The following is a 19,973-nucleotide window of genomic DNA, read 5'->3' as shown; positions in this document are numbered from 1 at the left end:
TGACTTTAACATTTTTCATATATATACGTACACACATACACAGTACTTACTGCACTATCCACTTCCCTCCTGTATGTTTCTTGTGGCCTGTAGCTCCTTCACTGAGCTGCGATCTGATGGGGTCCGCGGTGTGCGACAATCATCCTCCCTCACTGACACAGCATGATGTCAAGTAATGTAATTTCCTGGATCATTGCTGCATGTCAAAGGACCCAATTGGCTCTCCACTTCATGGGACAGATGAGACGTTAAAAACTCAGAACACCAGGGCTCTGGAGCAACTAATCCATGTGTTCCGCCATTAATCCGACCATGACAATATTTTACAAATCTTGGTAGCAACGAGAACTAGGAAATGTTTTACTCCATTTATCACCAAGTAATGCCATGAATCGAGGCCCAGTATATTCTGATTTTTTGCCTTTAGTAATGGTAGCATTTTGAGATGTTCTAATCTAATTAATAATTATCAATGGTTTGTATACCTTTTTCTTGACATTTCCCATTTAAGGGGCACTCCAGCCCTATATGCACTTTAATGCATCCTATATACATATCAATATACATTATTTTTAAATTAATTTGTCCCCGTGCAGTTGTTTGGGGGATTTCAGAATGCAATATTCATTTCCTTGATGCATATGTTCTTAGCCATCATTGTACTATACCATGCAATATGTTGATACTTTATGGTTAAAGAATATTCATAACTGTATATCTCTCCCCCTTGGTATGAATAGAGTATACCATATATATATATATATGAAGTAGTCATAATACAAAGCACCATAGACATTCAAGACCTTTAAAGTCAAAGCCAAGTAACCTTTTAGCTAGCCTGCATGACAAGTGACAATGTTGCTACTATTCCATATAAGCACAATATACTCATTTATCTGTGCGGCAGAGTAAGTCATTACATGACACAGATTAAAATGCTAGCACATTCTGCTGGAAGAGACTGTTCATCCATGGTTTTCTACGATTAGGGTAACATAGAGGTTTATTAACTAAACTGTGATAGTTCCCAGAAGAAGTAACCTTTATAATGCATTGTAAATCCAATTCAATTAAAGGTTTTGTTTGAACTGCAACACAAGGCTTTGTGAATAAACCATCTTATTTTAGCTTTTACTAACACAGTTAAACCTGCTGGCCAAAGCCACAGGACTATTTCACATACTTTTACAAAATACAAAATCTGTGACTAATCTACTATTTTTTACATGTATCTTATAAAATATTGGTAGCTCATCACTTTGGATATAGCAGTAATTTTATGCATATTCTGTTGCAATTATCATCATAAACTAAAACGCAGGCCCTGGTGCCAAAAAGGGAAAATATTACAGCATAGGATTCCAGTTTTCATGTGACATATATATATATATATATATATATATATATATATACACATTAGTAAAGTGAATACTTACATAGAAACATGTAACTATATGGCCCATCTAGTCTGCGCATTTTTCCTGCTGTAAAGACTCAGACTTTAATCAGTCCTTAGTATTTTCTCAGATTACTGATAGCTGTATGCATGCATGTTGAAATTCCCTCACTATATTAGCCTCTACCACTTCTACTATGAAGCTGCTCAATGTATCTACTCCCCGCTAAAATAATGCTTCCTTAAATTATACCTAAGCCTCTGACCCTCTAGTTTTAAATTGTGATCTCTTGTTTTAACATTTATCCTCCTTGGAAAACAAACATCCATCTAGTACTTTGTTAAACCATTTTAAACTATTTATTTAAATACATTTAAATAAATGTTCTCTCCTTCAAGCTATACATATTACTTAATGGCCAGAAGATCAGGGGGTGGGAGCAGGATTTTATCTCTTTGTAGTTAGAATTCCACAGAAGTATTTGGTTACATGCATTCATGACCCCAGGCCATATTTTTCAACTTCTTTTATGTGCTGCTTTTGTAGGCGTTCTTTAAGGAGTGTAATGTTTAGAGACAATGTGTTCGGACAATACAGTTGAGTGAGCTTGTTGGGATAGTATAGAATTATCACCCTGTAGTTTTGATTTGTCCGAGCTTTCCTCTTGGGCTGAATTTTGTCATTCCTGCCCTGAGGACATTGTTACCTTTTCAACAATCACCTTTTTGCAGGGTTTAAACAATGCAGGTGGGACATGTAGCTTTTCACCATCCCCTGTACGTATAAAAAAATAGCAAAAAATAAATAAAAATGAAAAACTCTCTTCGAGGTACATCATTTAAAGTCTGTGCTGTAAGTGAAACTGCCTGTGCAACTGAGTTATGCCATTGCCAAGATGCAAGCCAGCTCATATGAGTTAAAAGTCTTCCATGTGGAAGTCAAGATGTTTTCAGCAGGACTCTCTTGGGTGTTCAAGGCATACACATATTTCATTTACATTTAATTCAGCAATATGTAAAGCGAATATGTTATAATATGATTGCATTTCAAATTGCATTCTCATTATACATCCAGCTAGGAAAAATACAGATCACAGAAAACCACATTTATTTTCATAATACTCCTCCATGCAGTGAAAGAGGTCTATTGGCTTCCCATCTAGTACCATGAATAATGCTTCACATGAATGCTTGTCCATTGTTGTACACTGCTGTTGGCTGAGAATCCTGCGAGTAATAGAGTAACAGCTGGAATGCCAGAGGTTGCCGACCCTAGAGCTCTTGGTGTCTAATTAGGCCAGTGTACCAGTATACTAATTGTAAGGAGGAAATGCAAGCATTCCACTGCTTAGACTTGCTTTGGGTGGGGCTTAAACGCGAGGGAAATGTTCTACTAGCTTTGTCTATACAAGCCGGGAATTGTCAGCTGCTAAAACAATACAGAGAAACTATAATGAAAACATATGCGGCTTAAAATTACCATTAGAATGAGAGAAATACTGTATAATTGACATTAGGATACATAATCTTCTAACAGAAATTCGTACACTCTCCATAGATATATACTGTATATGTGCGTGTAAATATGTTAGCACACACATCTGCGAATCAATGTCTCTGGATCCAGGATGTAACAGACATTTGATGAAATATCCCATAGGTAGTTATACCTATAAGCAACCTGGATGCATTTATTCCAAAAAAACGAAATCCTGGCTCCTGAAATTTTCTGTTTAAGTCCACCTCACTAACAATAAGCAAAAAAGACTAAATAGTTAAAGTCTAATCTGCGTGGTTTCTTAATCTATTTGCTTTAATAGTTAAACTTCGGTTATAAAATCAACATTTAAGTTGAAACCAGATGGTGCAGCATCAGAGCTATTTTTGAAACAGAAATGACCTGGACAAGTAAAAACGGAACATTAGCTCTAGGATAATTTTGATAGACAGAGTCTTTTGCATGTTTTGAGCTTATAGATAAACATCTGGTTAAGAGTTCCACTCCTTGAAGGAATCAGTGTTTTGTGGCACAGATTTCATCTTCTTCTGCAACCTGTGATGGCATCATTAGGATCATGAAGGAGATTACACATCGATTAAAGTCACACTTATGAGTGTCCAAATGTAATAACAGAATTGTGTAAGACACATTGAACAGATCTTTTGATTTTCAAGAATGGAGTTGTGCTACATTATTTTAGGGCTATCCGATCCAGTTACTGGCAGCAAAATATAAGTACTAAATACAAAATAATTTTCTTCACCTAATACGCTGAAGTGTCTTCACTAAATTGTGAGTTGTAAGAAGGCAAAAGCAAAGTGGCACAATTGATTAAATTAGCTATTTGTTACATAGGAGTAAACTGGCAAAAAAATCCATATTCATATAATCTTCTTCATATTTAAAAGGAAGGCCTTTCATATCTACAAGAAGTTTTATAAGATTTAACTATGCATTATCTAACCTCCACCTCCCACAGCTCCTCTTTCAGGACAAGTCTCCAAAGAAGATCTTTCCAAATATCTGACAAAACGTCTCACCACAACTCATCTTCTGATTCATTGACCAGCACCGTCCAGCAAAATAAACATTATGACTTCCACAATATTAAAACCTGCAGCTCTGCACTCGACAAAACAATTCAACATTTCTCTTGCCTAGAGGAATAACTAGATGCCTGCCCAGTGCTCAGTACTCAGTTATGGCTGTAGAGCGAGCTAATTAGAAAACCTATTCAGGACATACAATGTATTCCCTAGATCCTTTTCTCTACTATTATCCTCTGAGGAATTTACTCAGAGATGGGGAACATCGGAAGATCACAAGATATAAATCCATATCTCAGCATAACCCTCTGATACACTAAGCTCCAGCTGTGAAAGGTTAACAGAAACACGTTAACACAAAAATCAATTCAGTTGAAAAAGCGACTATGTCACTCTGTTTCTTACTCCATGGAAGTTGGCCCATTAAAAGATGGCATATACCTGTTTGGACAAGAATAACGCTCCTGTAAGAAATCCTTGGCTATAAAAACACACAATATGAGCATGTACTTTAAATTTAATCTCACAAAATTTTAGCTTTCTCTATGGCATATATCAAAAGTGTGTTGATCCACTTTATTTTAAAATATGTTAGAACCTGTAAATATTATGATCTGAATGTGTTTTTTTTTTCTTAAATGTTTTTACTGGGTTTTTTTTAAACATGTAGAAGTATTGAATGTGTTTTTATTTTTTACTTCATTATATTTTTGAAATATTATTATAAAATGGTGAAAAATAGATATAGGGGAATTTTCAAGTTCAAATAGTTGATCTATTTTTATCTCTTTCGTTTTTAAAATAAATCCCCAGAAAGAAACGCTGTGCATTTTTATAGGGTGGGGTTGGCATTTGTGGAATTGTGTACAGTAGATCAGAAAAACTGCTCTGGTTTTACAAGAATGCTTAACAGAAAATGTCTTTTTTTGGCAAGTTCAATCTATTATGCAATAAAGCAAACAAACACACAGCTATATATCATAATGTAATTCCCACTGGGTTTTTAAAAGTAATGAATATTTTTCTATTAATATGTTTATTCAAGTGTATGATTTCAAGAACATAACCATAACTCTGTTATGTACCACACATTAAGGTTTTCTACCGAAACATATGCATTCATGTGATTTTCTATGAGGATTTCTTAATTGAAAGTGTTTGTGTCCATTTTTGTACCAATAATCAATTAATATATTGCTTTGTGATGGCTAGGCAATAGCAGACAACCTCTGGTACACCAGCTGTTTCTGGAGTACAATGCCTATGAATTGACAGGGGAGCAGACAACCAAAAGTAACAGGTGCATTATCTGGATCTGGGTTGTTTTAAACAGATGACCTTCACTGGAGAGAGTAACAAATCAATCAAAGGAGATCCACTGAGCCATATAATTTCAATGTTATTGTGACACTTAACCTAACATGGTTGAAAATGGATTCATACTTTGGCGTCTGAAAGCTCATGAAGTATGCCTGTCGCTTACACAGCTCTTAAAATAGTTAAATTCAGCTATGCTAGCTATGTATTATGCTTCTTGGCTGTCATTTAGTGTAACTGATTTGGAGATATCTTGTTTAAAAAAAAGCTAAATATATATTTATATATATATATATATTTATATATATATATATTAAGTGGCACAAAAAAAGATCTACCTAATTAATCACTTCTCCTCAACCCATCTCCTTTCTTCTCAATCTCGCTTTTAAGGCTTTCAGACCCAGTCATCTAGACAGGCTTATTGTGTACACTGGTCTGCAGAGTATGTTGTTCTTTGGAAAGTAAAAGTCGCTTTAAGTGATACTTTTTTGTAAGGGAAATAAGGACATGTCTAAAGCAGTATGTTGAAAAACAATTTGTCGAATTTGTTGAAAAGAATAGTTTGCTGAACAGAGCAGAAACATGTTTGTTCAGATACTGCATGGCAACTCATGGATGGATGGATTGAATGAGAGTGCTTATCACAGCAATCCATAAGAAGGACTTATTGGTGGATTTATTTTAAGGAAGCTTGTACAGCTGCACAAAACGTCATAGTTGAAGCTTAAATAATTGTTCTACAAGAAAAAAAAATCTGAAGTTATAACAAAGACAGTGAGTGTTAAGACATTTTTCACTTTTCTTTCATTGTGAGAAAGAAAAAGAAGGGGAAAAGCGCAGTAGATTCTCACAACAGGCATATCTGATAATTTCACAGGCTTTATTTCACGCTAACATAACTTCTCTGAGATAAAAGAAACACAGTATTTTAATATAACACTCTGCTAAGCTGCAGGCTCAATTATAAGCAACCCTATCATGGACCAATGCCTTCATACTTTAACAACCTTTGGTCACCCATAAATAGGATGGTAGCAGGAATTTCATAGTGAAAGTTGATAGCTAAACATTTAAAAATTGCCTGGGCACATATAAATCAAATGTTCGACTTACATGAATACTTGGGTTTGATGTCAAATAAAATATCTAAAATGTATTAGTGCACGACTGAAAGATTTAGTAGATATATCTCGTAAGCGGTCCATTATTTTAAAGTTGGCATATTTCCCAACATGAGACTGAATAAAATCATTAAATTAAAACGCCATTAAAAATGCTGTGCAATAGAAGAAAACTTATATCAGAGCTAAGCCAACTCTAAGAGTGGATTTTAAAGAACAGTAATGGCATACAGTATGTAATAATTCAGATTATAAAGCTAAATGAAAAGAGGATTACAAAAAAACATAGAATCATGAGTAACGTGATATTGTTAAAGATTCTAGATAATGCCTGGGTACCATAAATGAAGGCCCGTTTATGTAAACTACATATAAGAATCATTGGGGGCAAATACAGTAGAATTAGGTCTTCCATGGGATTCGTGTAGCTGTATATATAGAACAAGGCCCAGCAGTTTGCAAATAGATCGGAAAGGACAGCAGGGTCATCGCCTGCCATCTATATTTCCTGTCTACAGTATTTTATGGTAGATAACAACCACACCACTGAATGTTATTTTTGTATTATACTCCATGGTTAAAAAATGCAATCTAAGGGTTTCAAAAAAAGGCTTTTTGCCAACTTTGCTATAAAAACATTTACCATTATGTACCTGCTACTTTACTAATGATTCTACTTCTAAGGTACTATTTAAATTAATATTCACAAAGACATGGACAACAATTTACTTGAAATAGATTGCTCTACTTAACTTTAATGCTCAGTGAGGCAACATTATAACGGAAAAGTATAAGTTATACGTATAAGTTACTGAAACGGCGAAGTATAGATGTGACCTTCACTATGAATTATGAAGGTCCAATCTGGGTAAGACTCTCCTAAACGTAATTTCATCTGATTTCACATTATACAAAGCCAGCTCAACCCTTCTTGCATGGGTTGGAGCTTCACAAAACATGATGAATTCTGGGAGTTGAAATGTTCAACTGACCTAGTAATTCCAGATACTATGAATACACTTCAATAGGCCCTTACATGTCCAAGGCATTGAGATTCCTTAACCAAAAGCAATACTATCCTCTTCAGATGGGCATTATGTAATCAAACGATTGGGCAAATCAGACTTTAAACCCCTAAGAATTTCAGTTTACAATATATATAAGTATAATATGTCGCTAGAATATATGTTTTATTATAGTCAGAACGCATGAGTGGAAACAGAATTATTACAACATTAGGCTAAAAGAAATGTTTAGAAACAGTAATTCTGCTGCACGAGAAAATCTCTGCTTGGAAAATTGGGTCAAGAAAATGGCATGGAATTTAAGATAATAACAATAAGACTTTCAGTAAAAAAAAAATCAATATATTTTTTTTCCTTTCATAAACTTGAAATGATTATTCTGCACTGTTTGCCCCATTGTTACTTTGCTTTTTACTTCCAATGTTCACCATGAAACAGAAAAATAAATCCATTTATAGTCTTGTTCATTATTACACATTAATATATTAAGATATGTTTTGTGATGGCTTTTGTAAAACAAAAATGAATTAATGGATGAATGATGCATAGACATTGTATAGAAGATATATTAATTCCTCAAAATAGTTATAATGAAAAAAATAAATGAAAGTATTCAGAATCAATCATTTGGAAAACATTTTCAATTCCCCCATGATCCCTTGTGCATTCTGCATTGTAAGCCGTGTGTTTGTTGGATGGCTAATGAAAAGATAAGAATCACAAAATAAATGCAATGTGGGGTGAAAAGAGAAATTTTGTGAGATGTTAATTAAATACATATTTACTCATTCTGATATTATTTTCAGAAATGTACAGAAGCAAGCTTTGTAATGAAATTCAATGCACAATTAGGTTCAATTGGAACAAAAAAATTAGAGCACATCCTAAATCTATTAATCTTTTTTAAATAAGTATTGTACATTGCAACACTTCCGAATCACATTCCATGGTTGTATAAAATAGTTATTATTAATATTTCTATCCTATCCTTACAGGTTAATTTGAATGCATTCTAAGTTTATATACCCCCCCATTATTATTCAATTAGCTTAGTTATCATGTTTTCGAAAAGCACATTAAAAAAGGTAAGAGAGAAGCCAGACAACAACAATAGTACTGAGAGAAAGGAATTTACATACAATGCTGTCATGCACAATCATATCAATGACATAGACGTTAATCAAGCGAAATAAAATGATAATGTGCATTGCTTCTTTCTGCACAGGAGTAGCTACTGAAATGCATCTGCAGTTCATTAAAACAGGTGTTTTTTTGATGGCAATAGTAAGGTAAACCTTGGCTTCTGCTGTCTTGCCCAATTACTTCCCATGACAAAAAGTGGCTAAATGACAGTAGCCTTATCAAATGGTTATATAGACAGACGCTTCACACACAAGTATGCTCTCCGTACACACAAATATGCCTCTTGATAGAACGAGTTAAGGAATAGTAAAATGTCATACACAGATACACGCTTCCCCTATATTCTTGAAGACTCACCATTGAGGTCCAATTTATATTAATATATTGTTGCTCCCTTGTTTTCTTTATGATTAATAATATAAAAACAGCAAAAAAAGTAGTTTAGAGTTTTATTGGGTCTCTTTCAGCTTTAAATGGCTAATTACAATACCAAACACACTGTACTGCTGTTCCCTTGTCGATGTCACTAGCCTCTAATACCATGCTATACAGATACACCTGCATGCACACATCACAGCGCTGTATAGAAAACGGACAACCCTTTTATTGTGAAAGTTAAACACATTTAGTTAATTGCGACCTACAAAACCTGAGAAGCTTAAATGTCAAGTAACACCATCTCCATAGGCAAATCAATTAAATGGCACTGTTAATCACAAGTAAAACTGATTTACTGAACTATATTAAATTACAGATGGTACAAAAATAAACATTTTTCACATGAGCATTAAACACATACTATATTCCAAACATACACAGTACGTTTAACATAAAAATCACATATTTATCCCTTCATATTCTTTTGGCGTGATGCAAGATACATCATGCCACATGTCAAGAAAATTATTATAGCGTTCAGAACTGAGTTGGAAAAGTATCAACGCTTAGGTCATGTATATGTCGTTATAAATACAAAACAGTGTTTATCAGCAATAAGTGGAACCAGTTCAAGATCAGAAGTGAACAGTCACATATTACATCCATTGTATTGTGCTGTGGCATGTTCTCCTTATTTTAGCCAGGAGGTGAACAAAAGGAAAACACATAGCTAATTATTAGCATACCATATTTTCTAATTAGTCTTCCCATGAATATCTTGCTATTCGCTGTATTTTTGTAGAGAAGAATGTCTTTCAGCAGGTAGCTTTTTAAAATCACAGATAAAGCCCTCAACTCAATACACACCCATTTTCAACTAGAATGAAATTGCTTCAACAAACATATATATAAAAAAAATAAAATTGTGCAATACAATTGTCATTGTTAACTGACACTGTAATATAGATTTCTAATATTTAGTACCAAGTGCTTCATTTACACGTCAAAGCTCATAGGGGTGGGTAGGTAGGTAGATAAATCACCTTTTGTTCACAACAGACATCATCAGAAAAACATGTCAACAATATTCTTCCCGCTCAATAATGAAATTTGGTTAAAATATTTCACCACATTTGTCTAATTTTAACTGACACGGCTAAATGACAAAAATGACAGCAAGATTTAATGGGTATAACCAGCCCAAAACGATAAGTCAGGTGAGTTTTTGTCACATACACCTCTGTTGCAGAAATACTCTGTTTCTAAATAGTGTCTCTTCTGAAAAATAATTTAAATGTCCATTTGCTAAGATGAAAACAGATTCACAAGATATAAAATCACCTACTTTAGTAATACTTTAAGATATCTTTAGAACAGTACATTACAGCTTTTTCAGATACATTCCTTCACCATTAGTAGCAGTAGTTAAATCGTATTCACAGTAAATTCTGGAATATATGTAAAAATAAAGATACCGTTATTTAGCTTTTTGGGGTAAAGAAAATGCACGGAAAACAAACAACTTTTTTCGTTCCACAAGATGCTTCTGGAAATGCACGTCTACAACTATGCCATAGAACTTTCAGCCTTCTCTAGAACAAGTATCTCTTGTCTGCTTGCTTCTGTATTTCAATTGACTTTTACCCGTAACATCATTACGAGGAGCATCCAGAATCAGACGAGACACATTCCATTATGCTGAGTGTCTTCGGTAATCCAGGTATCTTTTTTGTCTTCACAAGCTGGTGTCCCCGTTCTGCTTATACTCTGATAAGATGTTCAGAGTCATCTCCTCACTTTTAGACTGTACGTTTGCTTCGCTTCTTCTAGATGCTTTTCTAGTTGCCCTGGACAGCCTCCGCCGAAAGGTATCTCCTGCCAAGAAGTAGAGGATGGGGTCTACACAGCTATTTAGGCTAGCAAGGCCCCTAGTCACTTGGTAGGTAGCATACACCCTATCATTGAAGAAGCACATCTCTGGAGATTGAAAGTCCAGCCTAGCTCGCAAATTTAAATTCTTCATCACATGGAAGGGAAGGTAGGAAACAGCAAAAACAGTCAGCACAATTATAACAAGATAAATAGATTTCTTTCGAAGGGGGGCATTGTTCATATCTTTGTAGATCAAGGCTCGGACTATTAATCCATAGCAACCCAGAATTAATATAAAGGGAATGCAGAACCCAAAGACAGTGGTGCACATGCTGTAGATAAAGTAGCTTCTTAAGTATTCATCAGCAGACGTATCGAAACATGTGATGGTTTTATTTTTCCTGGTTGCAGTACCAGAGAAGAATAAGATAGGTGAGATACCAGCAATCACAATGAACCAGACAAGTGCACTGATGTAGACGGAATTTTTCTTCTTCAGTCTCCCAAGTGACTTGAGAGGATGCACTACCCCTGTGTATCTGTGCACACTGATGCAAGTCAAGAACAAAATGCTTCCATAAAGATTAACATGGAAAATAAATCTTTGCAATTTGCACATGACATCTCCAAAGATCCAGTCTGTTTTATTGAAATAATAAAATATCAGCGCTGGGAGGGATAGAACATATAAAAAATCCGCAAGTGCCAAATTGAACATGTAGACCGAAATACTGCTCCATGGTTTCATGTGAAAAATGAACATCCATATTGCTACACTATTACCAATAAATCCTGTAATGCAAACTACTATATACACAGCAGGAAGGTAATAGAACTGAAAGCCAGTCTTTGTCAGAGAGCATTTTGTGACATTTCCAGCAGAGGAGCCACTTGCTAGCAAAGTGCTCTGAGTAACATTCAAAAGGGCTGAGAGAAAGACTTCTGTCATGATCTTTTCAAGTCAAAACAGGCAAAGAGAGGAAAACAACGGGGTCGGTGGCTGCGATCATCTAAAATGTGGAGGAAGAAAAAAAAAAAAAAAGGATCTGGCAGTTATTACAGTGTTGGTCAATAAAGGGTTAATATGCAGTGGAACTGACAGTAGGGTTTCTTTGATGTTATAAAACAAATGCGAAAAACAGAGCAATAAAAAGTCAAACTTCCTACTTAGTTTAACAGGCTGTGCGGTGGACACACATTGGTAAATTATAAGATAACCGACCCTCCCATTCTGTATTGCATTGCAGGGCTGCATGCGATCTAGAACACTACGTTAATAGAAGTATATAGTGTCTGGTCACCTTTGAATGCAAGCTTGTAACCAGGGCCCTCTTTATCTAACGTATCAGTTCGTCTTAATCGTCAATTATAGTTTTCTCACACCCTTTGAATGTATTTACCGTAAGAGCCACTGTGTAAATTGTTGGCGCTATATAAATAAAATAATAATAATACAAATAATAGTAAGGAGTACATAGGATTAAAATCACAGAGAGAAAAAAAACTTCCATCCATTGAAATAACTCGGGTGTGTACGTTTACACCAAGGCTTGCCTACCTCACAGTGTTGTCCCTCTGATCCTGGCAATAGAAAGCTCTCACAGTGGTCTTTCCATTAAGCAATAAAGTGTGGGGTAGAGCGCTGTGAAAGTTGCATTGCCCTTCAGAAGCTCTCCAGCACAGTGCAATAATCTGCCTTCTCACATTGATTCCTTCACACACAGAGGAGAAACTCTGGAAGGTACTCCTCCAACAGAATGAGCAAGAGACAGTGAGAAAGGGGAGGGGACGCAGAGACATACAGAGAAAAAGAGAGAGGAGAAAGAGAGAAGAGAGAGGAGAGAGGGTGGGAGGGAGCAGAGTTCAACCTCCTTGTTACATTGTCACAGGCAGCAGGCGTGGTCTCTCTAAAGCAACATGCATTCTGATAAGGAGATTTCCCCGCAGGCTTGCATTATTCTCAGCTTTCCTTTCAGTATGATACATTTTGACAACCGTAGTGAAGGAAAGAAGGTTTTCTAGCCAGCAGGGAATAGGGAATCAGTTGTATTTGGTTTTTGATCAGATGCATGAAGATTAGAGGAGTGTTAGTATAAGTACTACGAGAAAAAGCAGCAAGTTGCTGTCAGTACGAAAGACTTGGGACATCAGAACAGAATTGGTAGGGAAGCACATGCACGACTGCCCATCGGGGATCTGGAGCAGGAATGCAAGACTGCTGACCAGTTACGGCAAAACAGGCTGCCGAAACCACAATAGTTGTGTAAACAATAGGTGTAAGGAAATGCGAGTCTCCTCTTATCACCTTTAGCAAAGTGTGTTTATACGGCGCTTCCCACGATAGCGCCTGTCATAAAATTCACCCTGTGGTGACACTGAATGGCCCTGGTGGCATTTTAGTCTCCTTAGCTATTTATTTGTAACTAGAGAATTTTTTTACATGATTAATAAGGTTTATTGTTTATGGGTCTGTTTATGGTGAGGACCCCCGCAGGATGCACATTACTCGAGGAGAAGGTCATGTGTTTGGTGTAGCCAGATGTTCTGATGGCTCGTGAAAAGTATGGACACAAACTCTGGAAGTTTGTTGCCGCTCCTGGAGAAGGGGCAGGAGAAAAAGCTTATGAAAAGGATCTAAAATATTCTGTGCATATTTTTCCGGGGCGTGCAAATAGAGGCGTTCCACAAATGTGGTCTCTCTCCAAACTGTATAGAAGGTCTGAAGGTCATATTTGTATACAAAGAAGCCTTGGGCATGTATTTCTTATATTTCAGTAGCACACCACCAAAAGGTGCGCACATGTTTCTGCAGCTCGTAGCAGATGAAACTAGTAAAGCGCCTGACGTGCTTTCCCTCTGTATGTTTTTTATTATATGGTCCTCTTATTTTGTAACTTTTGTTGAATTGTATGATCAAACGTGTCTTAGATTCAGGATCGCCATATGCCTATCCCATGCGTGGGTAATTTCCCACTTTATATAAGTCTCTACCACTTCTGATGGTTGGCTGTTCCATTTATCTACCACTCTCTCTGTAAATTAAAACTTTAAACCTCTGATCCTTGGAGTAGCACTGTGACTTTTTTTTTATGCTATAGTCCATGTGGCGACATTGAAAGGGTTAAACTGTCACTGGTAAATTATATACAAAATAGGGGAGCACACAACCTAAAAAGCTTATAAGGTATACACATTTAGATTCCCAGGTTGCTGCTAGAATAATAATGACCAAAAAGTATATAAAACAAGAATTCAGCGCATACCCAGTGAATACCATTCAAAAAAACATCAGAGGCATTAATATTGGGGATTCCGTCACACTATATGGCCCCCACTAGGTCCAAGTACCCCAAGTTTGGCGAGTCCTATCCAATTCTTCTTGGCTATATTGCTTACCAAGGGGCTGAGCCAGTCACTGGTAAATGTGCCAGGTATTAATTCTCCTTTCTACCTTGTATTACATTTCTTTATACATGTCTTATTTTCTATTGATTTCATTGCAGCTTTTGTAGCAGTTCCATGTCTACATAACACAGTTGTTATTTGGCAATTTGCATGCCACAAACAGTGCAACTCTTTAAGTTTAGGAAGTCATTAAATCAAGCCTATTGTGTCAATAATGGTGCTTTGCCCATAAACTATCACCCGGTGAAACAGCAGGTAAAATCAACAGTTTCTACTTGAACTGGTATTCTGTAGTATGACAGATATATACTTTTGTACATTGAAAGTGTATATGATATACAATACAAATGTATACTTTTTCAGATGCATGTTGTTGAAATATTTTCTTTTACATTCGACACTTCCTTAGCAGAATTCAAAAATATGTGCAGAGATAAACTGATTCCCTTGCACAAAGAATCCTGATAATGATAAATGCTTCATTTTAGGTTACGTTTTATTTAATATGTGCTTATGTGTTCCTCCCTTATTGTCCAGAGCAATAATCGTATTTAACTATTGAGTAGAAGAAGCCTGCTTCTATGAAAAATATGTCAAACATTTAAATTGGCCAAAGTGGCGTTTAAGTTGGTTTCCCAAGTCTGCTACAGTTCTTAGCATAGATCTGCAACATTTGGAAATATATTTGTGATGTTTGAAAGTGTTGTTACATATATTTGAATTTGAAGGTTTCTTTAAACGAAGCTTCCCTTCCCTGGGGATCTCGCACCTTTTTAATCTTGCGATGCCTTCTGCATATCAGGGATGCATCGTGTTCTGTACCTACTCAGGAAATGTTTGTGTGGCTGCCTGTCTTCCTGAACATCTGCAAATTTCCAGAATCAGTGAGGCTTGCTTGAGTAGGATTATGTATGTTTTATTAGTTAACATAGAAACTTAGATTGTAAGTAAGTGAAAACCAAAATAGCCAGTCTAACCCAATTTAAAAGCTCCTACAGCTTTCTTTCTTGTCTTATGGCTTTTGATGGTTTCTAAAGGAACTTCATTTGACAATCTTTAACTGCACGCAATGTGTATTTCAGTTATTAATTACTTTTTCTAAAGTTGTAGCTTTTGATATTTATCCCCACTCCACCTACTTACTACTACCAACAATGCCCTCTCTTTTTTTCTTGTCTATGTTTTTTAGAGACTTTTAAAGAAATGGTACTAAGGCCCTATTAAAATAAACAGAATAATTCCAATTCAATTGTCCCAAGCTGTGATCAAAGAGTGGAGGTTTGGATGTAATGTAAAGAAGTTTTACTTTACTGAAAGGATGGTAGACAAATGAAGCAGTGTTTCATCAGAAGTAGTAGAAACTAATACAGAGAAGGAATTTTAACATGGGTTAGGGATAATGCTATCCTGATTCTAAGATAAAATAAAGGACTGATTATGGTCTTTACATCAGGAAATATGGGCATATATAAAATGTATATATAAAATGTAAAGTTTTGCAAAAAAGAATATACTTAATCCAATATAATTTATCTGCAGTTGCCCTTATTAAGAGCAATGCTTTGAATGTATATGGGTTAAATCCTAAAATATACCATCATTTAATTTAGAGGATTGCGATTGATAACATAAAAGTAAAATAATTATCTGCTGGCTTCACTGAAAGAATAAACATGAAACCTCACACATCCATCACCATACTGCAGATAAAGGGGATCTTCTTTAGGAGAATCAAACATTATTATTACCTTTAATGTAATAAGCGCCAACAAATTACACAATGCTGTATAATTTAAATGGGGCAGTTAACAGACATAACAAATATACATTAATACAAACAGACACATCAGGACATGAGAACCCTGTCTATAAGCTTGCCATCAAACCTTATGGTACTTTTATACAATGTTCCAGTTAGGAATGGTGGGCTTTTGAGGGCCCCTGCCCGAGAGTTTACAATCTAAAGGAATAATATGTGTAATTAAAACAAAATTATTTTATGAATCTAAGAGCTTATGAATTTGCATATCCAACTTATTCCTGGGAGCTATATCAAGCACTGACAACATAGAATGTATTATATTAGAATTATATTATACTAGTATACTATATATTAATTTACATACAAGCTTATATTGCATTACTATATAAAGCATATAAATAAAACTATTAGAATAAAAAGTATATTTTTTTTAACATTTTTTTATTTTATTTTTGGCCAGTATTACCACACAGCCAGCTTGGTGGCCATATTTGTCGTCTATAATTATATATGCAGTGAGCTAGACAGGATCATAAGTTTACAAAATTGCAGGGATTTTAATCTATACAACTGTAATAGCACAATGTAAAGTACATTGTATTGTATACAAAAGCCATATTTTTATTTTATGATTACAGGTGAACTTTAAGAATTGTTTTGTACAACTTTTTTTTTAACTTTCTGTCACACTTCTGTATTATGTAAACAAAATCTGTGTATTAGAGGGAGTTTTGTTTACATAATAAACTATGACACTCAAAAAAGGTTTGTAAAGGTGCAAATTATTTTTAGATCAGTTTACAGATGTGTACTTTTATATCACCAAATAGCCTACATAACATAAACAGAATAAAAACATAATTTATACAATTCCTATCATTCTTCATTTTTTTGAACATTTAAGTGGCAGATGGGAGTTCAAAGCATTGTAAAACACTTGGAAAAATAATTTACATATCGATCCAATATGTTAATGGAGCTGCAATGAAGGTTGCTATGGACCCCTTTAACAAAGAAGCAGTGAGTGCTTGATAATGTAAGAATCTACTTCTATATGTGCTATTTAACATGGTATGTTCTTAGTAGTAACATCAAATTCTACAGTAGCATAGATCATTCCATGCACTGTTAGAAACACCTCTTAAGCCTTTAGTGTAACATGAGATGTCAGTTAGTACCAGTGGATGAACAAAGAAGACAGATGAAATGACACAAAAGGCAGGAGACCATGAAGAAACAACAGAAAAAGCAGAGCTGGGGGAAAGTAGACAGGGACATGGGAGCAGTCAGTGGAGGAGGTAGGAATATGTTAAGAGAAAGCATGGGAGAGTTTGCAGAGATCCCAAAGAGTGAATGAGAGTGTGAGAGAGCATGAGAGAGTGACTATATTAATCATAATGTAACATAATGGATGTGGGCGTGATTTTGGTGGGTGGGAGGAACCATTTCATTCTTGGACCCAAGCAGCACAACTTGGATTCCTAGAAACAAAAGGTAAGGAAGACAATGCACAAATAAGCTTACACTTCAAAAGGTTGAAGATTATATTACAAAAGAGGTAGAAGTAAAAATATTTGAAGTGGACCAGTCAAGAAAGTGTATCTCATTGTAAACATTGATTAAATAAATATTATTACTGGATATATGTACTGACTGACAGCAGGAGGGAGGGTAGGAAAGGTGAGCCAGAGGGAGGAGGGGTGACGTCAAATATTCCTGGAAAAATGATGAAGGAGACAAAGCTTTACCTAATGAAAAACTTATTTCTAGGAATGGGTTGGGCAGTCTAGGAATGATGATTCGAATGCTGCAGAGGGGGCGTAAATACATTAGGCAAGGTAAATTAATTTATTGAAAACACTTATGGAATGCTTTTTTTAGTCCAATCGTATTTCGTTTGGAATTTTTAGACTAAACGTTTAATGGAATCTAAGATCGACAGACTGGTAGGAAGGAGTCAGCATTGTGTAATCAATTTCACATCCTGGTTATAGTTATTTTCCTCGCTCACCTTCAGAAATGCTAACTGGGAAACAATAATCACCAACTTAATAATAAATCACAGATAACAAATGGGAAAGAATAATCATGCAGATCCTGGGGATAGGAAATTAAGCTACCTTTCTCCTGGTATTCACATTAGGTGGATTTTTAATACATATATGTTGAATTTACTCTGTACAAATTTTCTATGTGCAGTACAGTATAGTTTAATTTACAGAAATGTAAAATCTAGGATTTAAGTGTCAAATCTGCTTTGTAGTCTAAATATGATAATATAATTATTGCATTATTGATTGAGGTGAGAGGTTATTTCTAGTATATTCAATTAGAGAAGAATAAATTCAAAGGGACATGCAAACACCATGCATAATAGTAACCTTTAACTAAGCGTTATCCATAATATTTATTCACCTTGTTAGTTTAGTAATCCAAAGCATTGTAATACAAAAGCTACAGTTAAAGAATAGAAGAGGAAGTATTACTAACTCTGTAAAGATATATTTATCATACCCTTTTCCTGTTGACCAAAACCTCTGGGTTATTTTTTTATATTGACTATATTGTGTTGCTATAAAACTTTTCCATTTTGGTGAGGCTCTGTTAGCTTTGTCTTTCGGGAAAAAAAACAACCAGAAAGTAGTCTCTGTGTCATTAGAGAACAATGACAAGCATCACAAAGACAAAAGTCTCTGTAGAACACTACATGTGCAAATATCCTTATCCAGTACTTGTCCATTTTGAAAGTTAATTAAGAATAATGAAACCTTTACTTTTAATAAATTATAGCAACTTCTGTAAAAGTAAAGATTGTGTAGGATTTGTTTGTGCCCTTTTCAATTAAGTGTGGCTCAAAACTGCTCTATTTTGTATAATATATTTTTCAAGTTAAATTACTGATATGAAGAAACATAAAAAGACGAGGGAGAGAGAGGGGAAGTAGAAAGTAGAATCGGGATCTTGAAAATAATTAAAGTTAGATGATGTCATATCTAGCGCAGCACTGACTGGCAGACCAGTGAAGCAGAAAAAGACTGGCAGAACACTGGGGGTGAGGTAAGGGCGTACGAGAGAGAATATGTATGTTTGTATGTGAAAATGAGAATATTTGTGTGTGTTAACATAAATGTCTAAATGTATATGTACATGAATGTACATGTGTACTTGTGTAGGCATTTGTGTGTGTTAGCATGGATGTGTAAGTATTTGGGGGACAAATATGGAACAGACAGGCCGTTTGGAGACACCGAAAAACTGCTTGGGGCAGTGATGGCACAGACAGCCTGTTTGGGACCACTAACAATATGTTTTGGGGAAAAGATAGGCTGTTTGGGTGCATTGACATGCTGTTTGGGGGATAAGATGGCACAAGCAGACTGGTTGCAAAGATGGCACTAGGAAGCTATTTGAGGACACAGACAAGCTGTTTGATGCAAAGATGCCACAGACAAGCTGTTTGGGGCAATGATGGCACTTACAACTCTGGGGACAAAAGTGGCACTGTGGGACATGTTGCTTGGGAATTCAGGGGGACCGGAGCAATTACTATTGGCCCTGTATTTTCTAGTCACTTATTGCTGAATATTGTATCAATATGAAGGGATCATGCTAAAGGAACAGTATTAAGGGCCAGCTCTACACTAACGCACAGATGCATAGGCCACTTTAACACCATAAACATATATACATAATCACATACTCAGTAATGCTTTACACATATGTATACATACAATTTTACAACATACACACGCAGCCACTCTAACACCATACACTTATACATACATACACATAGCCACTCCACCATGAACTTACACTATAAAAATACACACACATGCACACACTAACACCATACACTTAAACACTTACATACTAACACTCTATAAATATACAGTTATACATATATACATACACACATTCATCCATGCCCTTACAAAAAAATTACTGCAGTTTTTCTGAAGTAATACTGCAGTTTTTTGGACATGAAAAAACTGCAATACTGCACT

General features: G+C 35.4%; 1 protein-coding gene across 1 annotated transcript; it reads right to left on the bottom strand.

Annotated features, from left to right (window-relative positions):
- Positions 1-10,665: 10,665 nt before the first annotated feature.
- On the bottom strand, positions 10,666-11,751 carry LOC149300331 (P2Y purinoceptor 1). Its single transcript, XM_089485447.1, has one exon. The coding sequence runs from the start codon at positions 11,749-11,751 to the stop codon at positions 10,666-10,668; it is 1,086 nt and encodes a 361-aa protein (XP_089341573.1).
- Between the last annotated feature and the right edge of the window lie 8,222 nt (positions 11,752-19,973).

The sequence above is a fragment of the Sceloporus occidentalis genome, unplaced genomic scaffold (genome assembly GCF_023333645.1).
Source record: "Sceloporus occidentalis isolate IW3139 unplaced genomic scaffold, rSceOcc1.0.p SCAF_25, whole genome shotgun sequence".
Lineage (NCBI taxonomy): Eukaryota > Metazoa > Chordata > Lepidosauria > Squamata > Phrynosomatidae > Sceloporus > Sceloporus occidentalis.
The sequence above is the reverse complement of the archived record's forward strand: the minus strand, read 5'-3'. Positions and strand labels throughout refer to the sequence as shown.

Coding starts and splice junctions, on each gene's coding strand:
- LOC149300331 (XM_089485447.1), bottom strand. CDS start 11,751: ATGACAGAAGTCTTTCTCTCAGCCCTTTTGAATGTTACTCAGAGCACT.